Genomic DNA, 19,747 nt, shown 5'->3' on the forward strand with positions numbered 1-19,747 from the left:
TATATTTATAGTTAACATAAATAGTTTTTTGATGGTGGCATTTTTATTTGGATTGCATATGAACATGTTATGCAAAGAGCAATATTAGCTGTACGTATGATAATCTGAAATACGCAATTTTCTTGGGTACTGGAAGTGAATGTGAGTATGGTATTGGACGAGAAGCAGATTGAATATTTTGATATATTTTTAGTATGAATAGCAGTAAGAGTAAAACTAATGCAGCAATAGTAAAAATAATTGAGATGATTTTGTGGCTCATACCAAATCATAGAAATACCATATAACATGGGGTAGCTTGTATTTCATTACAAACCTCAGAAGTAATGCAACTTTACAATGCTCACTATAAACCTCTGAGGTAGTGTAAATAGGCGTAACAATGAAGAAAGTATTTTTATACTCTAATGTTCATACATACACTTCATGACATTTTGATAATGCTTCTTTTATTATAGTTATTAACAAAATTGCATTTATCTTGGTGTTTCTATAAATATCCACGTGCGAAAAAAATAACTCGCCATGTTTAACAATTCAGCACGCTGTTAAGAAACATCTGATTGGTTCAATGGATTTTATTCTAATTTTCTTTGCGTGATTATTACGCAACTTTTAACCAATCAATGCGTATCATGTAACTCGAAACTTTTACTCAAATATTATGTCATGTTAAAACTACACTACAGTATCACAATAAAATATTCAAGCCGGTTGTAGACTTCTCTATCAAACTTTATTTTAAAAAAATAATATCAAGTCATTGAACTTGTGAATCAAAATGAATTCTTTCTTTACGACTTATGCAACATTAGCCCTAGTTGGTGAGTGTTGGCTGTTTTATTTTTCAAACTGTTATTAACGTATGCCACAGTTATAACAATGACTTTCGGTTTATTTTCGGAAATGTTAAGACATTAGATTTTTTTTGGAGTACGATTTAATACATAACGAAGAAGTTCTTTAAAAAAATTTTCGTTATGCATTTTTTTTATAATTTACTTGTACATTAGAATTATAAGTTCCCTAAATTTATTGAAAGTTAAGTCAATATATAAGGTAGCAGCAGGTCACATTGAGGAGAGGAGAGGGTTTTTATTGGACAAACTGAAGAAGAGTTTATTTGTTAATTCAGTTCTTAAAAAGCTGTTTAACAATTGAATGATAGAGAAATTAACGTTCATTGATTTACTATATCCAGTATCATTTCTAAACTTAAAAATATTTGTAATGAATGTTTTGAAGAAAATATCACTTTCGTTTCAAAAACATTGTAACTTCTGTATTGCATGCGCATCATATTCATACATATATTCATATATATATATATATATATATATATATATATATATATATATATATATATATATATATATATATATATATATATATATATATATATACACTACCGTGCAAAAGTCTCCGCTCATTTGTAATATTTCAATAAAGTAACAAAAGTTTGCAAGAAAATTGCGTTTATTTTTAATTGTTTATTAAACAATGAATTAGACAGTAAATACAATACATTTTAGGATGATTTTAAATATATAAAATCAAGAAAATGTTAATATACAAAGTTGTAAATGTTAAATTTTATTTTCATCAATATGAGACCCCTTGGAGCGTATAACAGCAGCACATAATCTTGGCATTCGGGCTAATAACTTATTCATGGTTTCCGCTGTTATCTCATTCCAAGCTTTTTGCAAACGTTCCCATAGCATTTGCTGATTAATAAAAGATGTTTCACCTGCTTCTCTGATCTTCCGATCCAGTTCATCCCACAACTTTTTGATGGGTGATCTGGTGATTGAAGAGGCCAAGTCATAATTTTGAAAAGCTTTCCCCTTTCTTTTAGTTTCAAATAATTTTTGCATAATCCAGATGCATGTTTTGGATCGTTGTCCTGCTGCATGATGAATCCTTTCCCAATTATACGAATACCAGATGGAATCACGTGCTTAACCAAAATGTTATGGTACATGTGTTTATCCATGGTAGATGTGATTTTAACTAAATCACCAGTTAACCCATTGCCAAAACATCCCCAAAGCATAATATTACCACCTCCATGTTTTACAGTACTTTGTATACATTGAGGAAGCACTCTTTCATTAGGTAAACGCCTAACATGCACGCGACGTCGGGTACCAAAAAGTTCGAACCTACTCTCGTCTGTCCATAGAACTTTCTTCCAATCTTCTAATCCCCAATTTTTTTGCATTTTTGCCCATTCCAATCTTTTCTTCTTATTTACTGCCCTCAACAAAGGTTTACGTGCAGCAATGCGTCCAATTAAGTTGACTGATCTAGTCTTCTTTTTACAGTATCAGTTGATACTGGCTTTACCCTTGTTTTGTTGAGTTCTGCTGTTAAAATTGTGGCTGGAATTTTTCTATTTCTTTTGCTGGACACAACAATAAACGTATCTTCTTGCCGTGATGTAACTCTTGGTCTTCCAGAACGTGATCTGTCACTGTTGGAACCAATATCATGCAATCGTTGTAGAGCATATCTCACACCTGATTCGGATATTTTTAACCTGGAAGCAATTTTTCTATATGAATAACCTTCTTCACGTAAAATACATATTTTGCCACGAAGTTCTTCACAATATTCTTTCTTTACTTTCACCATTTCTCAAATTCTTTATTAAATTCAAGACATTAAATGCGCACACTATTGCCATTTTCAAGTATAAATATAAACATAAGTCTATTAAAAGCAACCAATTAAAATTACTGAAAACATCCTTACCATGCCGGAAAGTATCATGCTACTGTCAAACCTAAGCTTACAAAAAATATTTTGGTTAAAACTTTTGTGCAGTTTTAAATTTAATAAAGAATACTGAAGAACTTTATATGTATTTTACGTGAAAAAGGTTATTCATATAGAAAAATTTCTGCCATGTTTTTAGCAGCAGAACTCAACAAAACAAAGGTAAACAAAGTTATTTGAAACAAAAAGAAAAGGAAAAAGTATGCAAAATTATGATTTGGCCTCATCAACTTTTTATATTAACATTTTTTTCTTTTTATATATTCTTTTTATATATAATTAAAATATATATATATATATATATATATATATATATATATATATATATATATATATATATAAACGTAGACAAGATATATAATAATATATCTTGTCTACGTTTAAATCTGTTAAAAATATATTAAAAAGTTAGGCTATTTTCTGGATGTGCGAAGTATCGATTGCGTTGAATCACTGGATCATTAACTTTCTTTGGGAGGTATTGTGATTTGTGAATGATTTGAAGCAGATGACGAGCTCCATTTTTGCAAAATGTGGCTACTGTTAAATTATTTTAAATCAGAGCTTAAAGTGTCTGATAAATTCCATGAAATAACTTTTATTAATTTGTTATATTTAAAAGAGCCTTGACTAAAGTTGCATTTAGTGTTTAAAGTAATTCCATCAAAGTTATTTTCTTCATGTCATTCTGTTTGGGCAATTTCTTTCTTGACACATCTTTAGTTAAGTTTCAATATTTAGCTTCTTTTTAACGAAAAACTCAAAAAATTTGATACTAGTGTAAATGTAAAAACTTGATATTTAATTGTGTTCAATGTTCTTTGCATAACATATATGATCAATCATGTTAAGTATATCCTTAAGGAAGTTTAAGTTCATAAACTTTTACTTATAATTATATTTTGATGATTTTAGCTTATTCTGTAATAAGTGCAAACTCTACATCTACATTTACTACATCCAATTCCATCCCTAAAAGTAGCAGAGTTGTCACTACTTCACCATTCCACAGTTCATCAGTAGCTATGTCCAACCACAGTATATATACAGTTGGATCTTCTACTGCTACACCAGGTATTTAATATTTGAATCTTGGGTGTTTTTCCCCAAAGTAACAATCTTTTACCTTGATTAAAAGCTATAAGACCAGGACATGCGTTTACCTTGGATCTCTTAGAGGGTTCAGTGATATCTTTAAGGAAGTATAGGTTCATAAACTTTAATTGAAAATTATATATTTTTTAATTTTAGCTTCTTCTGCAAGTGTCAAAAATACCTCTACAATTACTCCGTCAAGATCTAACTATCACAGTATCTCAAGTAATTATTTAATTACACAAGTAGCATATATCTTACTTCTTCATTCGTTGTTTTTACTACAACACCAACTGATCCTAAAAAACTACACTATCAGTTTCCAGAAAATAAGAGTGATCCTTGAATTAGATTTTTGATAGTGAAGTGGATCTTCAAGTTTTTTACCAAAATAAAACTCAGGTATTTGTTTTGGCAAAGAACTTGAAGAAATACAACAATATATATATATATGTATATATTGTAAATAATTGATGGAAATGTTGTAGCTTTTGTGCACAGCATATTAATATGATTCTAAAGGCGGCTTTCCACGGAGCGAATTAATTCGCGCGAAGCGAATAATTTCGCCAAGAATATTTGAGAGCATGCGCACAAAGATTTTTTTTATCGCAAGGCGAAAAATTTCTCTTCGCAAAATAGTTGGATCGACTTCTACTTTTTTTGTAGCGAATTTTTTCGCTTGAAGAAAGGGCCAATCAGAACCTTTGAAATATTCAAACATGCAAATTCGGAAATAAACAAACTCAACAAAATTATAATGGCCGACAATAGTACGTTTATTCAGTGGTTTAAAGAAAGAAATGTTAACGTTGATTTATTGGAAGCTTTATTAAATGCTTCTCAAAATGAAGTTGCAATTACGAATGAAGAAGTAGTTGGTGAAGTAGTCGAAAATGAAGAGAATGAAAGCGATCATTGTATGCCTGTTGAATTCGATATAGATAATTTTCTTGAAGCTGTTCGTGAGCTTCCAAGCTTATGGGATGTTAATCATCCCACATACAAAGATAGATTAGTGAAATTAAATGCGTGGAAAAAACTTGCATTAAAATTTTGTAAAGAAGAGGACTTCCTTCAGAAAAAGTTAAAAAATCTGAAAGATACACTAAAAAAATGTTTAGATAAACGTAACCGTATGACTAGATCAGGAGCAGCAGCCTCAAACTTACCAAAATGTAGGTTTTTTGATCAAATGGCATTTTTACATGAAAAAAGTGCAAACAAACTAACGGAATCTAATGTAGATATTTTTCCAGATTTTGCTTCACCGTCATTTCACTCACAGCATAGTATTTCACCATTAAGTCCAAGTGTCAGTAGTTGTAGCAGTGAATTAATTCTAACTGAAAATCGAAAAAGATTAAGCTGTACAAGACCATCCATTCCAAAAAAAGCACGGATCAAAAATCAAAATGATGAGTCATTGTCACAATTGTCACAATCATTAGTAGAGTGTGACAAGATGTTAAAAAAGTCAATGGAAGATGTCGAGGAAGATGAAACAACCCTATTTTGTCGAAGCCTTATTCCAATTATGAAAGAACTCCCAATAAAAGAAAACAGACGGGCTATGATAAAGATAAAAACACTTCTTTTCAACATGAAATATGGCAAGCATGAAGAAATTTAGAGTAAATTATAATATAACTTAAATTATAATATAACTATATATATATATATATAAAATTAATAAAAAGTTAATAAAACTTAAAAAATAATTACACCAATACAAAAAAACTTGATAATATTTATAAGACCAAATCTTAGCAATAAAACTAGATAACTGATTTATAGCAATTATACAAATATATATATATATATATATATATATATATATATATATATATATATATATATATATATATATATATATATATATACACACTTATGATAGAGTGTTTAGGTATATATTATTATTATTATATATAGGCTTATATTAGGTATATATTTTATATATATATATATATATATATATATATATATATATATATATATTTATATATATATAAATATATATTATATATAATATATATATATATATATAAATTATATTATAATTTACTCTAAAAGTCTTTTTATCATATCAGTTGTTAACATTAATAACTTTGTCTTAATAAAATATCAGAATATAAAGTGTCGTAATATTTTGACTAATAGATGATAGCAACTACCCATAAACTACATGGTTTACTATGGAGACTTTTCACCTTAATTTTTTTTTTTTAAATCTACTTATATATATTTTATATTTGCTAATGCCTCATTTTTATCTGTGTTACAGATAAAAATAAATTACATGAAATAACATTCAAATGAATTTCTAAATGTTTATCAAGAGTATTAACATATATATTTAAAACCAGAAACTTTACGGAAATTATAGAAATTTACAGAAATTCTAGAACATTTAAATTTTTTTTTTAAAAATCAGAATTGACGTGTTAACAGTTTTTTAAAGCAATTTTTTTATGAATTTCTATTTACTAAGTCTAATTGCCATTCGAGTTCACCTTCTGGTGAATTGAAGTATTCTTTAAAGTCGTCTCTAACTTGCTTTGCATCTTTTGAGTAGTTGTTAGAACCTGATGACAGTGGTTGCAGTGCAGCAGAACATGAATTATCTTGCCTCCAATCACCTGGTCTAAACCCAGCAGGACCGTCGATATCAGTATAATTTGTGGGGCAGTAGAGATAATTGTTTGCTGACCTTTTTTTCATCAGAAAGTTGTGTAAGGCTACAATCGCTTGTGAGGTACGATTGGTCTGCGAAATATTCGAAAGTGTGATGTGGCAATACCAAATGTATTTTCTATAACCCTTCTGGCTCTTGAAAGTCTGTAATTAAATATTTTTTGTTTTAAAAGAATGTTTTGATTGGGATATGGTTTCATCATGTGCCTTTTTAAACCAAAAGCATCGTCAGCAACTAAAACGTACGGTATTATTTTATCTGAATTACCAATCTTTTCTGGATCAGGAATATTCAATTTATTATTTTCAATTGCATAACCAAGACTGCAGTTATTAAAAACACTACCATCACTCTTTCTTCCAGAGTCACCAATGTCCACCATAGTAAATTCGTATTTAGCATTACAAACAGCTAGAAAAACTATGCTATGCGTTTTCTTATAGTTAAAATACTCTGATCCACCATTATGAGGAGCTTGCATAACAATGTGCTTGCCATCTATTGCACCTATAGCATGCGGAAAATTCCACATATTTTCAAATTCTTTTGCAACTGTTTTCCATTCTTGTATTTCTGATGGAACGTGTAGATAGTTTCTCTCTTTCAATGAAGTCCAAATAGCAGCACACGTTTCACTAATAATTCTACTGATAGTGGAAGCGCTGATTCTGTAACTTGCAGCAATAGTACACTGAGCATCACCTGTTACAAGGAATCTAAGTGTTACGGCCAACCTTTCACTAGGACTAACAGGGTCTCTCATGGTAGCTCTCTGTTTTACAATGATAGGCGCTACGAACGAAAGCAACTCTTCGTAAGTTGTTGGAGACATACGAAAATACTTAAAAAAATATTCCTGGTCGTGTAAACGTAAATCCTGGATTAATAAATGAAACTCTCCTTTCTGTAGGCGTTCGGCATAAACTTTTCTAACCCAAAATCGTTTTTTATTCTTTACTTTTTCTCTTTTCATTTGCATCATTTTTAAAATAATTAATTTTCTTCGAAATAACAACAATCTTTTTTTCATCAACATGTTTTCCAAAAAGCGCGCTAAAAGTTATGCTAAATTTACGTGGAAATCAAATTTCTGGTTCAGCGAAAAATTAGACACGAATTAATTCGCTTCGCGCGAAATAATTTGCTCCGTGGAAAACCGCCTTAACTAATGGTAAAACTTTTAAAAAAGAGTTCCACAGAATTAAGAAACAATGGTTGGGTGATAAATTTTCATATCTTAAGTTGGCAAGTAGAAATGTGATGGCATCAGTAATTATTCCATGTAAGAGCAAAAATTCAAAGGAGGTGATTATAATACACCAGATGATAATCTTTTCGCGGTTTGTATTATTCCATCGCGGATTACAAGAGGTAAAATTTGGCAAAATCTGCGATAATCGTCAACCCGATTTTTTAGACCACTAATAAATAGTATTTTAAAAAAATCTAAAGCTGTAATTAACGAAGAAATAGGAAAAATTACAGATCAGACTTCATCGAACCAAGTTTGGTTGGAAAGTAATGTAATGAGTGTATAACACAATCTTTGTTTGATAATCACAAATGGCAAGATTTTTAGTACTCTTGCAGATTCATCGCTTCAGCCCTGTGGCATTTAAAAAAAAAGGCATTTGTGATGCTACACCAAAAACTTTGAATAAGCTAAATAAAATTTAAAAGCGAAAAAAAAAGAACCCTGTAAAAATACCGATTGTCTTTATTGCATACTTGAATACGATGCTTCTAATGTATTTTGTAGACATCATGCCAGGTTTTAATTTTTAAAAATCGCAAATTTTCTCTACAACTGAAAATCTTTAATACAAAAAGCAAAAGCATATATAACGGATGAAAAATTACTAATGTGCGTATTAGTAGATATTCCAAAGCTAGGAAGCGGAGTAACAACAATTGTATATAAGATATTAATCTTAAAAGAATGAAAGAAGTAATGCAAAAACCTAAATAGTCTTGGCCTTCAATAAAGATAAATTTGTGTATAGCTGTCGTTGCTGCACTTAACTATTTTATAGATAAAGTTTTCGGTCGATTAGCAGTTCTTTTACTGGTAAAAACTTTGAATTAATCAGCAATTACTCAATATTTGCATTAGTTTTTTTTAATGTTTTTTTAAATAATATCTACCGTAGTGCCTTGCAACATTCAATGGCATTAAAACTTAAAACGTTAGGCTTAATAAATAAACTAGTGTTATGAAAATTTTGGTAATGTGTCACTAGCCAGGTGTTAAAAAAACTTTTTTTTAATTTAATGAAATTCTGCTAGATTTAATATCAAATTACTTCAAGATTAAAACTTAATTTTATGATGATTTATATCTGAGGTAAATTGACGTTAAATATAGTCAAAGTTTAAACTCATTGACCAGGTTTAATATCAAATATGAGTTCGTTTCTAAAGACCAATTGCTTACCAGGCTATAAACTTACGATGCTCACTATAAACCTCAATGGTAGTGTTAATAAGGCATCATAATGAAGAAAGTATTTTTATACTATAATGTTCATACATACACTTCATAACGTCTTTAATTTGATCTAGAATATTTTGTATAATCCTTTTTTTTTTTAGTTTTTTATTTTAATTGTTAATAAAAGTGCGTTTATTTTGGTGTTTCTATAAATATCCAAGTGCGAAAAAAATAACTCGTCATTTTTAACAAATTCAGTTTTTGCGTAATCATAGAAACTGGCACGCTGTTAAGAAACATCTCATTGGTTCAATGGATTTTACTCTAATTCCCTTTGCGTGATCATTACGCAACTTTTAACCAATCAATACGTATCATGTGACTTGAAACTTTTAACTCAAATATCCAGTCATGTGATCAGTATCACTATCAAATATTCAAGCTGGGTGTAGACTCCTCTGTTAAACTTCATTTTAAGAAATTAATTCGAACTTTTGAATGAAAATGAATTCTTTCTTTACGACATATGCAATAATATCCCTAGTTGGTGAGTGTTAGCTGTTTTATTTTTTAAACTGTTATTAACGTATGCCACAGTTATAACAATGACTTTCGGTTTGTTTTTGGAAATGTTAAGACAAGTTTTTTTTGGAGTACGATTTAATACATAACGAAGAAGTTCTTTAAAAAAATTTCGTTATGCATATTTTTTATAATTTACTTGTACATTAGCATTATACGTTCACTTAATTTATTGAAAGTTAAGTCAATATATGAGGTTGTAGCAGATCACATTGAGGAGAGGAGAGGGTACTATTGGACAAACTGAAGAAGAGTTTATATATAGTTTCAGTTCTTAAAAAGCTATTTAGTAATTGAATGATAAAGAAATTTAGTAACTAATGTTCATTAATATACAAGATCTTGATAATCTTCCAATACCATTTCTAAATTTAACAATATTTTTAATGTTTGAAGAAAATATCACTTATACCGTTTCAAAAATATAGGTTGATTTAAGAAGTGCAATTACTTTCTCAACACATGTTTAGTTAGTTAAATTGCCATTTTTAGCTTCTATTTAACAAAAAATTCAAAATATTTGATATCAGCGTAAATGTAAAAACTTGTTATTTAGTTGTATTCAATGTTCTTCACATAACTTATACGATCATTCATGTTAAGTATATCCTTAAGGAAGTTTAAGTTCATAAACCTTTACTTATAATTATATTTTGTTGATTTTAGCTTATTCCCTAATTACTTCATCTAAAGGTTCTACAGTCATTCTTAGTACAACTCACAGTTCATCAGTATTTAGCACTCTGAGTCATCTATCTACCATTAGATCTTCAACTGCAACACCAGGTATTTAATATTTGAATCTTGGGTGTTTTTCCCCAAAGTAACAATCTTTTACCTTGATTACAAGTTTTTAGACCAAGACATGCTTTCACTTTGGATCTCTTTGAGGGTTGAATGATATATTTAAGGAAGTTAAGGTTCATAAGCTCTTATTGATGATTATATTTTGTTAATTTTAGCTTTTTCAACAAGTGCCAAAAATGCCTCTGCAATTATTTCATCAAGATCTCACAATTACAGTATCTCAAGTACAATATTTGAATACACAAGTACTAATTATCCTGTTTCTTCATTCATTGTTTTTACTACAACACCAACTGATCCTAAAAAACTACACTATCAGTTTCCAGAAAATGAAAGTAATCCTTGCATTAGATTTGATGGTGAAGTGGATCTTCAAATTTCTTACAAAAATCAAACTCAGGTATTTGTTTTATATGTAATATTTTTTTAATTTTATTTTAGTCATTTCCTCTTAGATCTTGACAGCAACAAAATAGTTATCAAGTTTTCTCATATCATCAAGAATCTTTTTATTAACTATAAGTAATGAGGTTTAAAGCTAGGTACTCTTGTTTGATAAAGGCTTCACAACAACAAGGTGAAGCAGCAATTTGTGAACTTTTTAGAACATTTTTCAAAATGAATTTTTAAAGTACAAAAAAATTCTATTTGTGGAATATTAATAAAAGAAAAGTTGTAGGTAAATGCTTTTCCCACCTTATCATTCAATTAGCTGTCTCTTTTTTATCACTGTCTCAAGCCTAGGGTGGAAGGACTGTCAGGCAAATGATGACTTTAGTGACTTGACACTTGAGTGGGCCTTTTTGCAACTACACTCTATACACTGTAGTCAAGGGGATTCAGGTCAGGGCTAGATGGTGGCTGAATGTGTTTGGGCCAGAAAGTAGCCATATTGTCCTATAGACATTGTTGGATTTTTCTGGACCCATGACAAAGTGCATTGTCCTGTTGAAAGATGTAATTGTTTTCTAGGAATGTCTTCTTCAGCCATTGCATCACATAATGTTTTAGTAAGCTGATATACACCTAAGAGGTACAGTGATTAAATATTTGTTAAATTTTCTAACGCTAATACACAAATTATGAAATTGCAAATGAATTTAGTTTGAGTATAGATCTGTAATGAGCAAAAAGACCATGGTTGTTTCATGATGTCAAGTAGCATCAAAAGTTAGCTTTGATAATTAGGCACTGACTGTGAAATTTTTGCAAATATTATAACAACATTAAACTTTATTTTCTTCTAGTTTAGAGAGAGAATAAATTTACTTTACACTTATGTAAATCCTTACTGTGTAGGTGGCCAAAAACTCACACCACTGTTTTAAAATTGAATAACTTTTTCATTTCTTAACAATTCAGTCACATTTGATCTTAAAGACAGAACATTTTTCATGGAAACAAATTTTATTTAGTTTAGAAAATCACATCCTTTGAATAACCATCATTTTGCTCTTCGTGTTGATGTACTCTTTCTAAGGCCTGAATCATCACCTGTTATATTATTTCTTTATCTATTTCTTCAATTTTTTCAAGGATGGTTGTCTTTAATTCTTAAACGGTTTAAGGGCTGTTATGGTATGTCTAATCTTTGAACTAACCTCATATGGATAGTCATGCAGCATCTCTTAAATCCTCTGGCTGAAATTTGGTCCTAGCAATTGGAGATGCTTAAAAGTTTAAGACATCTTAAATTGCTAGGATCAAATTTGAGTTGACATTGAAGGCTCCTCAACACTTAGGTATACGTGCTGAATGCTATTCTGTGATCTCCCTAAATATGGCCTCCAAGTAAATGATAAATCACTCACACACCCTTGGTCTTGAAACCTTCAGAATAACAAATGTATAGTTTTTTTATATAGTGGTTTTCTGACCCCAAATTGGAGCAGTGTTGGCTCTTTGGATTAACACATTTCGTTTTTTTCTTTTTTCTTAAACATGTTGCTCAGTTGTGAATTCCTCTATAACTAATTTGCAATTAAATTTAAAAAATAATTAACTGTTTTATGCTTGCCCAAAATTTTTTAATTGGACAAAGTTGTGGTACATTTGCTGGATTCAGCATTCCATTATCCGTCTTCAGTAATGGTAAGATGCAAGATTAAGCCAGAAGACAGACAAATCATAATGCTTTCAGATCATAGGCATGAGTTGCTTTTTTAAAAATTTTTTCATGTAAACTTTGGAGTTCATTTTTCTGTTTGGAAATTTTAAAATCACACTAATGGATGGGTTGCCAAACCATAATTTTCTTGCTAAATTTTTTTAATTTTAATTACACATTTTTCAGGTTTTAACAAAACATCAGGCTTTGATCTTTTTGGGATTGTGTAAAATTGCTGGCCATTGAACAGTTGAGTTTGCAGTAGGTTTCATCCTCAATTATAATATATTTGATTTCCTTGAAGCTTTTCTTGTAAAAGTTTTTGGCTAGTTTTTGGCCTTTGCTAAATTGCTGTTGAAAAGTCTCTGCTTTCTGTATATCCTTTAGCCATATCCCTTGACTTCTAGGATTGTTGACTTGGAATACCAGTTTATTTTCTCTCTCTCTTTTTATATCCTAAACAGAGTACTTTTTGATCAAGTTTTAAATTTGACAGACCTCTTTCTCGGTTTCTCAACTTTTTTTTCCAACCCCCAACCTTCACCCCATGGTTTGATGACTAATAGTTTTTCTTTGAACTCTATACTTTGGCTAGCAAAAATTTATTGGAGCGTTAAATTTTTAAAGCTCAAATATGAATTTTCTCATTTCTACTTGCAAATACATTTTCTTTGTTTACGATCAACTTTTTTAAAGCTTCCTTTATATTCTTTGAAAGAGAGGTAAATTTGCTTTAAAAAAATTTTAAAAGCAATCAATTTAAGTGTCTCTCAAGATATTTCAAAATCCCATGGGTTATTATTCTGGACTGTATATGATAAACCTTATTTAATGTTACTTTTAGAATGTATTTAATTTAGGAAAAAATTTCATTGACTCAAGGAGCCACCGTAAGTGGAGTTTGTCCAGATAAAAATCGTAGCTTTTACATCACATTGAGTTCACCTGCAGTAATTTTCACCATAAACTTTCTTCAAGATAGTGAGTCTTGGCATTTACACAGCTTTGATGTCAAGTTAGTCAAAGGTAACATTTAGGTTGATTGATTTTAAGTTGATTTTACGAGTTTTTAAGTTAAATGTTGATTATAAAATATTTAATTTGTAAAGATTTTTTTATTTTGGACTGTAAATATGATAAGAAATAAATTATATCTTGAAGAAATGTGTTAAAATTTTTTTTAGTTGATTTGGCTAAGAATTTGAAAAATGATCAAGCGGATTTGAAAGTTCCTCTTAATCATTCATATGTGTGTGATACTGATGAGAGTTTTCCTGCAACTACTTCTCCCAATTACAATGTTACAGTAACTTTTAGGCATCTCAAGTTACAACCTTTCAAATCTAATGGAACATTTGATAGCCGTAAGTTTTATTGGTCTGTGGAAAGTATGAAAAGTATTTTATATACTAAGTTTATACTAACAAAATTTGCTTCTATTTTAAGGTGAGTTTCCACTTATCCGTTTTAGCTACAGGAAAAGGAAAGGAATGGGAAAATTAATCATGTGAGCATGTGCAATTTGTAATTTAATTTTAAAAATCAATCACTGCACATGCTCACATGATTAAATTTCCCATCCCTTTCCTGTAGCTAAAACGGATGAGTGGAAACTCACCTTTACAATTTTAAAAATAGTAGAACCTATTGATTGAGAGGCAAACATATCAACATACCCTATCTTGTTTGTTTTATCTGTTCAATTTAGCATTTGAATGTCCCGCAAAAGATAACCCAAAAAAGACAAGTAGTGTTGTTCCAATTGCAGTTGGTGGGGCTTTAGCTGGACTTATTGTTATTGTACTTGTTGCGTATCTGATTGGTAGAAGACGTGGTAATCGTGGCTATCAAAAGGTTTAATCTGCCTAAATTCTTTGAAAAACGATCTTTTTCTCTTCGTGTTCATAGTCTGATGGAAAAGATATGGCCTGATCTGTAGTTAAAGTTCACAGAAAATGGAATATGTTCGATGAATAAGGGACAAGTAACTTTCCCTTAGATTTTTGATTTGTTTTCAGCTAATTTTTAATATAAAACGTTCTAACGTTAAGTTCTTTTGTTCGTTTTTTTTTAATGAAGAATTTTTCAATTTTCTAAGCATTTGTTTTTTGTAGCTCACTTGAAAACGCAAATTATAATTTCTCGAGAGGCTGTAATTTTTTGATAACTATTGAAGTTTAATATGTGATCAAGTTGGAATTGTTTTTTAACTTCTTGGGTTATGTGCACTTTTGAAATCTTTTTGTAAACAGTGTAAAAGTTTGAGTCGATTAAAATAAGATATGACCATGAATTTTAAATTTAAATATACGTGAAAAATATTTGAGGAAAAGAAATACCATAAAAGAAAATTATTTTGCAAGTCTATTGAGTGTTAAGTATGAGTCATGAAATAATAAGGTAAAATCCAATAAGTCTCTCTTCCTTTCCAAGTAACAAAAAAAAAATTTAAATAATACTTAATCAGATTTGCAAATCTCAATTCTATAAGCTAAGCTAACTTATAGTGTTCTCAGGAAAATTACTTGTATTGAAACGTTGAGGTAAAATTTTTGGTTCACTTCTAGTCGTGTTCCTAAAAGAATAACAATCACTTCTTGTGCAAGAAAAATTGGAAAATCTGAACTTCAATCAGGTCCATAATCTTTCATGGAGCAAATTTTTTCCCAATCTCACTCTGAAGCTCTTTAAACAAAAATAGGTTGTAGAATCAGTTATTGCATGTTACTTCATGAGGATAAATTATGACCGATATGCTCTCCTTTTTGAATTAAATTTTGAAAGAAGTTTGATTGAAAACTCAAGTTTTGTTCCTAAACTTTTTTTCTCAAGATTTTCAACGCCTTTTCTGTTATTGATTGGCTCCCCCTTAGAATTCAATACGGGATATCTTTTCCTGATATACAATTCATCAGAGTAACTCTGCAGTCATCGTATGGTTCAAAGCGTGTTGAGTCTATTCTTTTGGATCAATCGATGGAAATTGAGAAACGTTTGAAGCAAAGTTTCCAAGTCTTTGATAACATAAGTAACGAATTGAGAGTGTACCAGATGAAGCTGCTTCTTGAGTTCTATTAGAAATGTTTTGGAGAATTAGTTTCAATGGGAGATATCAAGGGTTTTACTGGGAGAAAAACTTTTAGCTTGATGGTTTTCCACTGCTAAATCTGATTGCAGGTTTGCTATTGATACATTAATCGATTCATAAAGACTAAAATTTTGAATGATTCATTCATCTAAATTTCTTTAAATTGGATCTCTTTTCAAAGTTGTCTCCTCATTTTCTCATGGAAATCTCAAATGGATTCTCAACCGATACATTATTCAATTACATGATACTTAAATTGATCCGGATACAATTTAGGCTATGAGGTTCGTAAAAGATACCGTGTTAATTGAGCTAACGGGTGAATACTCAAAAATGCGACTAATTTTAAAAGAACATTTCTCCCTTAACATAAAAAATAAAAAATATAAACAATAAAAGATAAATGTGGTATTATACATCTTTTCTTTATTTACTTCATCAATGTTTTTCAATTATTTATGCGAATATTATTGAGTCTGCCCCGTGTTCATCGAGAAATAATGTCTACAAAATTAGGGTCCAGTTTTTCAAGACAATACTTTATTCTGTTATGTAATTAATTAAAATTTTTGGCTTGCCAATCATGTACTTCTATTTTTTCTTTTAATATACCCCCAAATTGCTCAAACTTATCTCTGACATTTTTGCCTCTTTCTTTACGAATTGAAATTCTTGCCATTCATAAGTCAACATCTGTTTTGGCATAAGGTGGTATTGAGAGATCAGGCCAAAACACATATACGCTATCGGAATGATGTTTTTCAAAAAAAAGTATAATTTTCCTCTGATGTACTTATTCAAGAAGATTTTCTGATTCACTGCATAACCACTTTCTCTGAATACCGACGTGCTTATCCCTTTGTCAGGCATACAAAGATAATCAAGCACAATTTGTTCAAGTTCAGCATATGACATGATTTACACTCGGAGGATTTTGATAAGCATCGTTTGAGTAGAAGTTGTTATTCCTTCTTATTATGTTTTGTGACAGAGAGAAATAAGATTCTTTTTCCTAGATAAATGATTTTCCATATGCACTTCTATACAAACGGCCGCATTTTGTTTGGACAGTTGCTTTTTGTCTATCACACTATATCATTTGCTTTTTCTTTTTTTAATAGATGTCTTATTTTTAAACTTTTACAGTTAGGCGCAATTGAATTTTTGAGCTGCTTGGCGTTGCGAGACTCCGTCTTTATAAGCGAGCATGACTTTCTTCGTAGTCATTACTTTTGCCATTCGACCACTTCCAGAGACTATTTCTTAGTCAGATTCGTTTTCAGCACATCCAATTGTTCTACATTTAGTTTTTTTTTTTGTGGATTTTGTAGTTAAAACAATCCACTGTAAATATTTTGCCTTCAGATTTATTGTCCAAATATACTTTCATATCCGCTCTCTTAGGCTCGCTTGTTTTTTGCTCATTTTACTCAATGATCTAAAATAATAAAATACATGTAATTTGACCTGTTTTAAAAATATCCTTTCACAAGTTCGTGTTAAGAAAATAACTAAAATTTTTTTACTTCATTAAGTAAAGTTTTTTTTTGTTTTTTGATGATCTATCAGTGGCTGACGAGTTGAACGAAATAGTGATCTGAACAGTTGTTTACTTCTGAAAAATAGCAAGAAAAATGAACAGGAATGAAACGAAGACAAGAACTTTTAGAGGAACAGGAACATATTTAATTTTTTTTTTTTTAGCAGTTAAAGCGAGATTAATTGTTTTCACATGGAATCTTCCCACTTAACTAATTCATCTTTCAGTGTAATATCAGGGCTATAAGCGCATGTGTATAGAAGTTATAACGATTTTTGTGTTTTTTTACTAATTTTGTAACTTTTGTGACTTTTTCAATTTTAAAAACCAATAGCATTAGCTACAAGTAAACTCGAATAGTTGTAGGTGTTGTATGGCTCACTCTAACCAGTCATATTTTGTGTTGCTCAATATTTTGGGTTTTTGGGGATTTATAAGCCATTTTGTGAACAAAAAACGTTTGGGGTTAGTTGGCACAATGATCCCGGGGCTAGTTGGCAACATGTGCCAACTTACAACTTTTCGTATTAGCCGTAAATTCACTTAAGTTATATATCACTACAGATCTACAGACATGAGAAATTACAAAAGAAAAAAAAATAGGCCTGTAAATTATAAAAATGTTACAAAAAATGCTGTTGATGCTATTTTTATAGAAGAAAAGTCTGTTCGATCAACTTAAGGGCAATAAAAGTTAATGTCAAAAAATACTTTTGGATAAAAATTATTAAGAGTTTTCATAAAAAAGATGCGCTTGAAATAGATGCTTAATGTTGCTAAACTTGTCTCTTTTTATATGGTGTGACAACTTACCGTGAGAGTATAGACAACTTACCCCGGACCGGGGTAAGTTAGCACATATGTCTTTCTTTTTTGGAGGCCCTTTTTAGGCCACCAATTATTTTCTTTTTTAATGTTTGACACTCGAACATGCTTGCCAAATTCATATTCTTTTGAACTGCGATTTGATATCCTCAAAAAAGTTCACCCAGAAATGCACAGAGCTCAAAACTAAAACTGTAGCCAACTAGCCCCGGTCTCCCCTATTTATCATACAATTAATAAAAAAGATTAAATGGAATTTAAGGAAAAAAAATTTTTCTCATATATCTATATAATATCTATTCTCATCCATCGCAAAAAGAAGTCCGACATGGTATGTTTGAACCTTCAAAATCCTTCATAAAATATCGCTAAAATGTTCTTGCATATTCCTCAATAAATTTCCAGGATTCATTATTTAATCTTTTTCCCCAAATTTAGCATAATTAGAAATTTAAAAAATTTGTTATCAGTTTAAAATTTCTTTGATAAAAGTATTCATAAACGTTAAAATTTGGAAGGAAATACTTTTGTTATTTGTCTGTTATCTGTCATTTCAACATATTTTACGGAGATTCATAAGGGTTTTAAATCTAAGAAAGACTTCTTAGGATATTTGAAACATTTGATTTGATATATGTTCTATTTACCTTACAAAGTTAATAGGGTTGATCAGTTTATTCAATATTTCCCGGAGGTTTAAATTCTTTTGATTATTATCACTTTTAGTTTGGAAATATATTATTTTAACTTACCTATAAAATGTTTACATTTGTTTACAAATTAATTATAATTTGATTATAATCAAATGTTAAAAATATATTTACTAGTTGAATCATTCCTTTTTCTATTTATTCATAAATCTTTTACTAAGTGTTAACTTTTTTATTGATCCCCGGTTCGAGAAAATACATAATGCTGTATAACTTTCGATTTTGCTGATTTAGTTTTGCTTGATTTTTTCCTAAACTTAAACCAGTTTAAATATTATTCAAGCTTCGTAAAAAAAGTTGAATTTAACATATTTTCTTCTCACTTGTCTATGCAATTCGTCTGCTAATTTTAAAAGTACTAGATGATTCGTATTTTTTTAAGTTTTTTTTTAAAGAATTAGATGTATCAAAACCCATTCCAAATTTCTTGTTTGTTCCAAAAATCTTTTTAGCTATAGATTTATCCAATTTTTTTCAAATTTATCAAAATTATCAATACCATCCATTTCTTCCAACATTTGTTTGCCACATTTATTGGGAGTTGATATATCCCTATTCAATAGAAGGCATACATCAAGATGATATGCAGCATCATCAACTCCATTTATAGGTTTACTCCCATTCTTTTGGTGTAAAATCCTCATTCAATCTTTCATCTTATTTTGTACCTGGACCAGTAAAATTATGACCAATACATCTCAAACGGAATATTGTTAATAATAGAGTTTAACATAAGAATGCTTAAAAGTACGTATGAATGCTTAGAAGTACTTATTAGAAATTTTTCTTTTCCTGCATATTTGACGTTTTCTGGACACATACCGATGTTATCGGTGTAAAATCCTACGTTTCCGGGCATTTCCATACCATTAAAGAAACATTTTTCGTCGTCGATCACTATATCTTCTTTTTTTCCATAAAGATAATTTACCAACTATTGATTCAATTTTTGGCTAGCAAAGCTTGATCATCACTTGTGTTATGGAGTTTTTGTTCGTTTATGGTAAGAAATTTACATTTTCAACAATTGGTATGAAATATCTTGACAGCTTTTTGAAATTTCTGGCCCAATTTTCATTGACTCCA

General features: G+C 29.8%; 3 protein-coding genes across 4 annotated transcripts in view; 2 read left to right on the forward strand and 1 right to left on the reverse strand.

Annotated features, from left to right (window-relative positions):
* LOC145191148 (UDP-glucose:glycoprotein glucosyltransferase 1-like) overlaps nucleotides 1–19,747 on the reverse strand; it is a 421,900-nt gene that overhangs the window by 30,640 nt on the left and 371,513 nt on the right. The window lies entirely within an intron of this gene.
* Nucleotides 658–14,791, forward strand: LOC145190838 (lysosome-associated membrane glycoprotein 1-like). Of its 2 annotated transcripts, XM_090066381.1 has the most exons (8): nucleotides 658–824; nucleotides 3,697–3,855; nucleotides 4,033–4,101; nucleotides 10,251–10,370; nucleotides 10,547–10,791; nucleotides 13,359–13,524; nucleotides 13,683–13,862; nucleotides 14,207–14,791. In XM_090066381.1, the coding sequence occupies exons 1-8, from the start codon at nucleotides 782–784 to the stop codon at nucleotides 14,356–14,358; spliced, it is 1,134 nt and encodes a 377-aa protein (XP_089922507.1). In that variant the 5' UTR covers nucleotides 658–781; the 3' UTR covers nucleotides 14,359–14,791. The 2 variants fall into 2 exon arrangements, with proteins under 2 accessions (XP_089922507.1, XP_089922508.1); XM_090066382.1 differs by lacking the exons at nucleotides 658–824; nucleotides 3,697–3,855; nucleotides 4,033–4,101 and adding an exon at nucleotides 9,278–9,549.
* LOC149881723 (uncharacterized) lies at nucleotides 4,477–5,654 on the forward strand. Its single transcript, XM_090066383.1, has one exon. It carries the CDS (start codon nucleotides 4,637–4,639, stop codon nucleotides 5,507–5,509), a length of 873 nt encoding a protein of 290 aa, XP_089922509.1. The 5' UTR covers nucleotides 4,477–4,636; the 3' UTR covers nucleotides 5,510–5,654.

This window comes from Hydra viridissima, unplaced genomic scaffold, assembly GCF_058129835.1.
Source record: "Hydra viridissima isolate aposymbiotic clone 2 unplaced genomic scaffold, HvirCarnegie_v1 scaffold_11, whole genome shotgun sequence".
Lineage (NCBI taxonomy): Eukaryota > Metazoa > Cnidaria > Hydrozoa > Anthoathecata > Hydridae > Hydra > Hydra viridissima.

What these genes read in the sequence shown, in the direction of transcription:
- LOC145190838 (XM_090066381.1), top strand. Translation starts at nt 782, where the DNA reads ATGAATTCTTTCTTTACGACTTATGCAACATTAGCCCTAGTTG. An exon ending in ATCTTCTACTGCTACACCAG is followed by an intron (nt 3,856 to 4,032) that starts GTATTTAATATT and finishes TTTTAATTTTAG; the next exon opens with CTTCTTCTGCAAGTGTCAAA. An exon ending in ATCTTCAACTGCAACACCAG is followed by an intron (nt 10,371 to 10,546) that starts GTATTTAATATT and finishes TGTTAATTTTAG; the next exon opens with CTTTTTCAACAAGTGCCAAA.
- LOC149881723 (XM_090066383.1), top strand. Translation starts at nt 4,637, where the DNA reads ATGGCCGACAATAGTACGTTTATTCAGTGGTTTAAAGAAAGAAATGTT.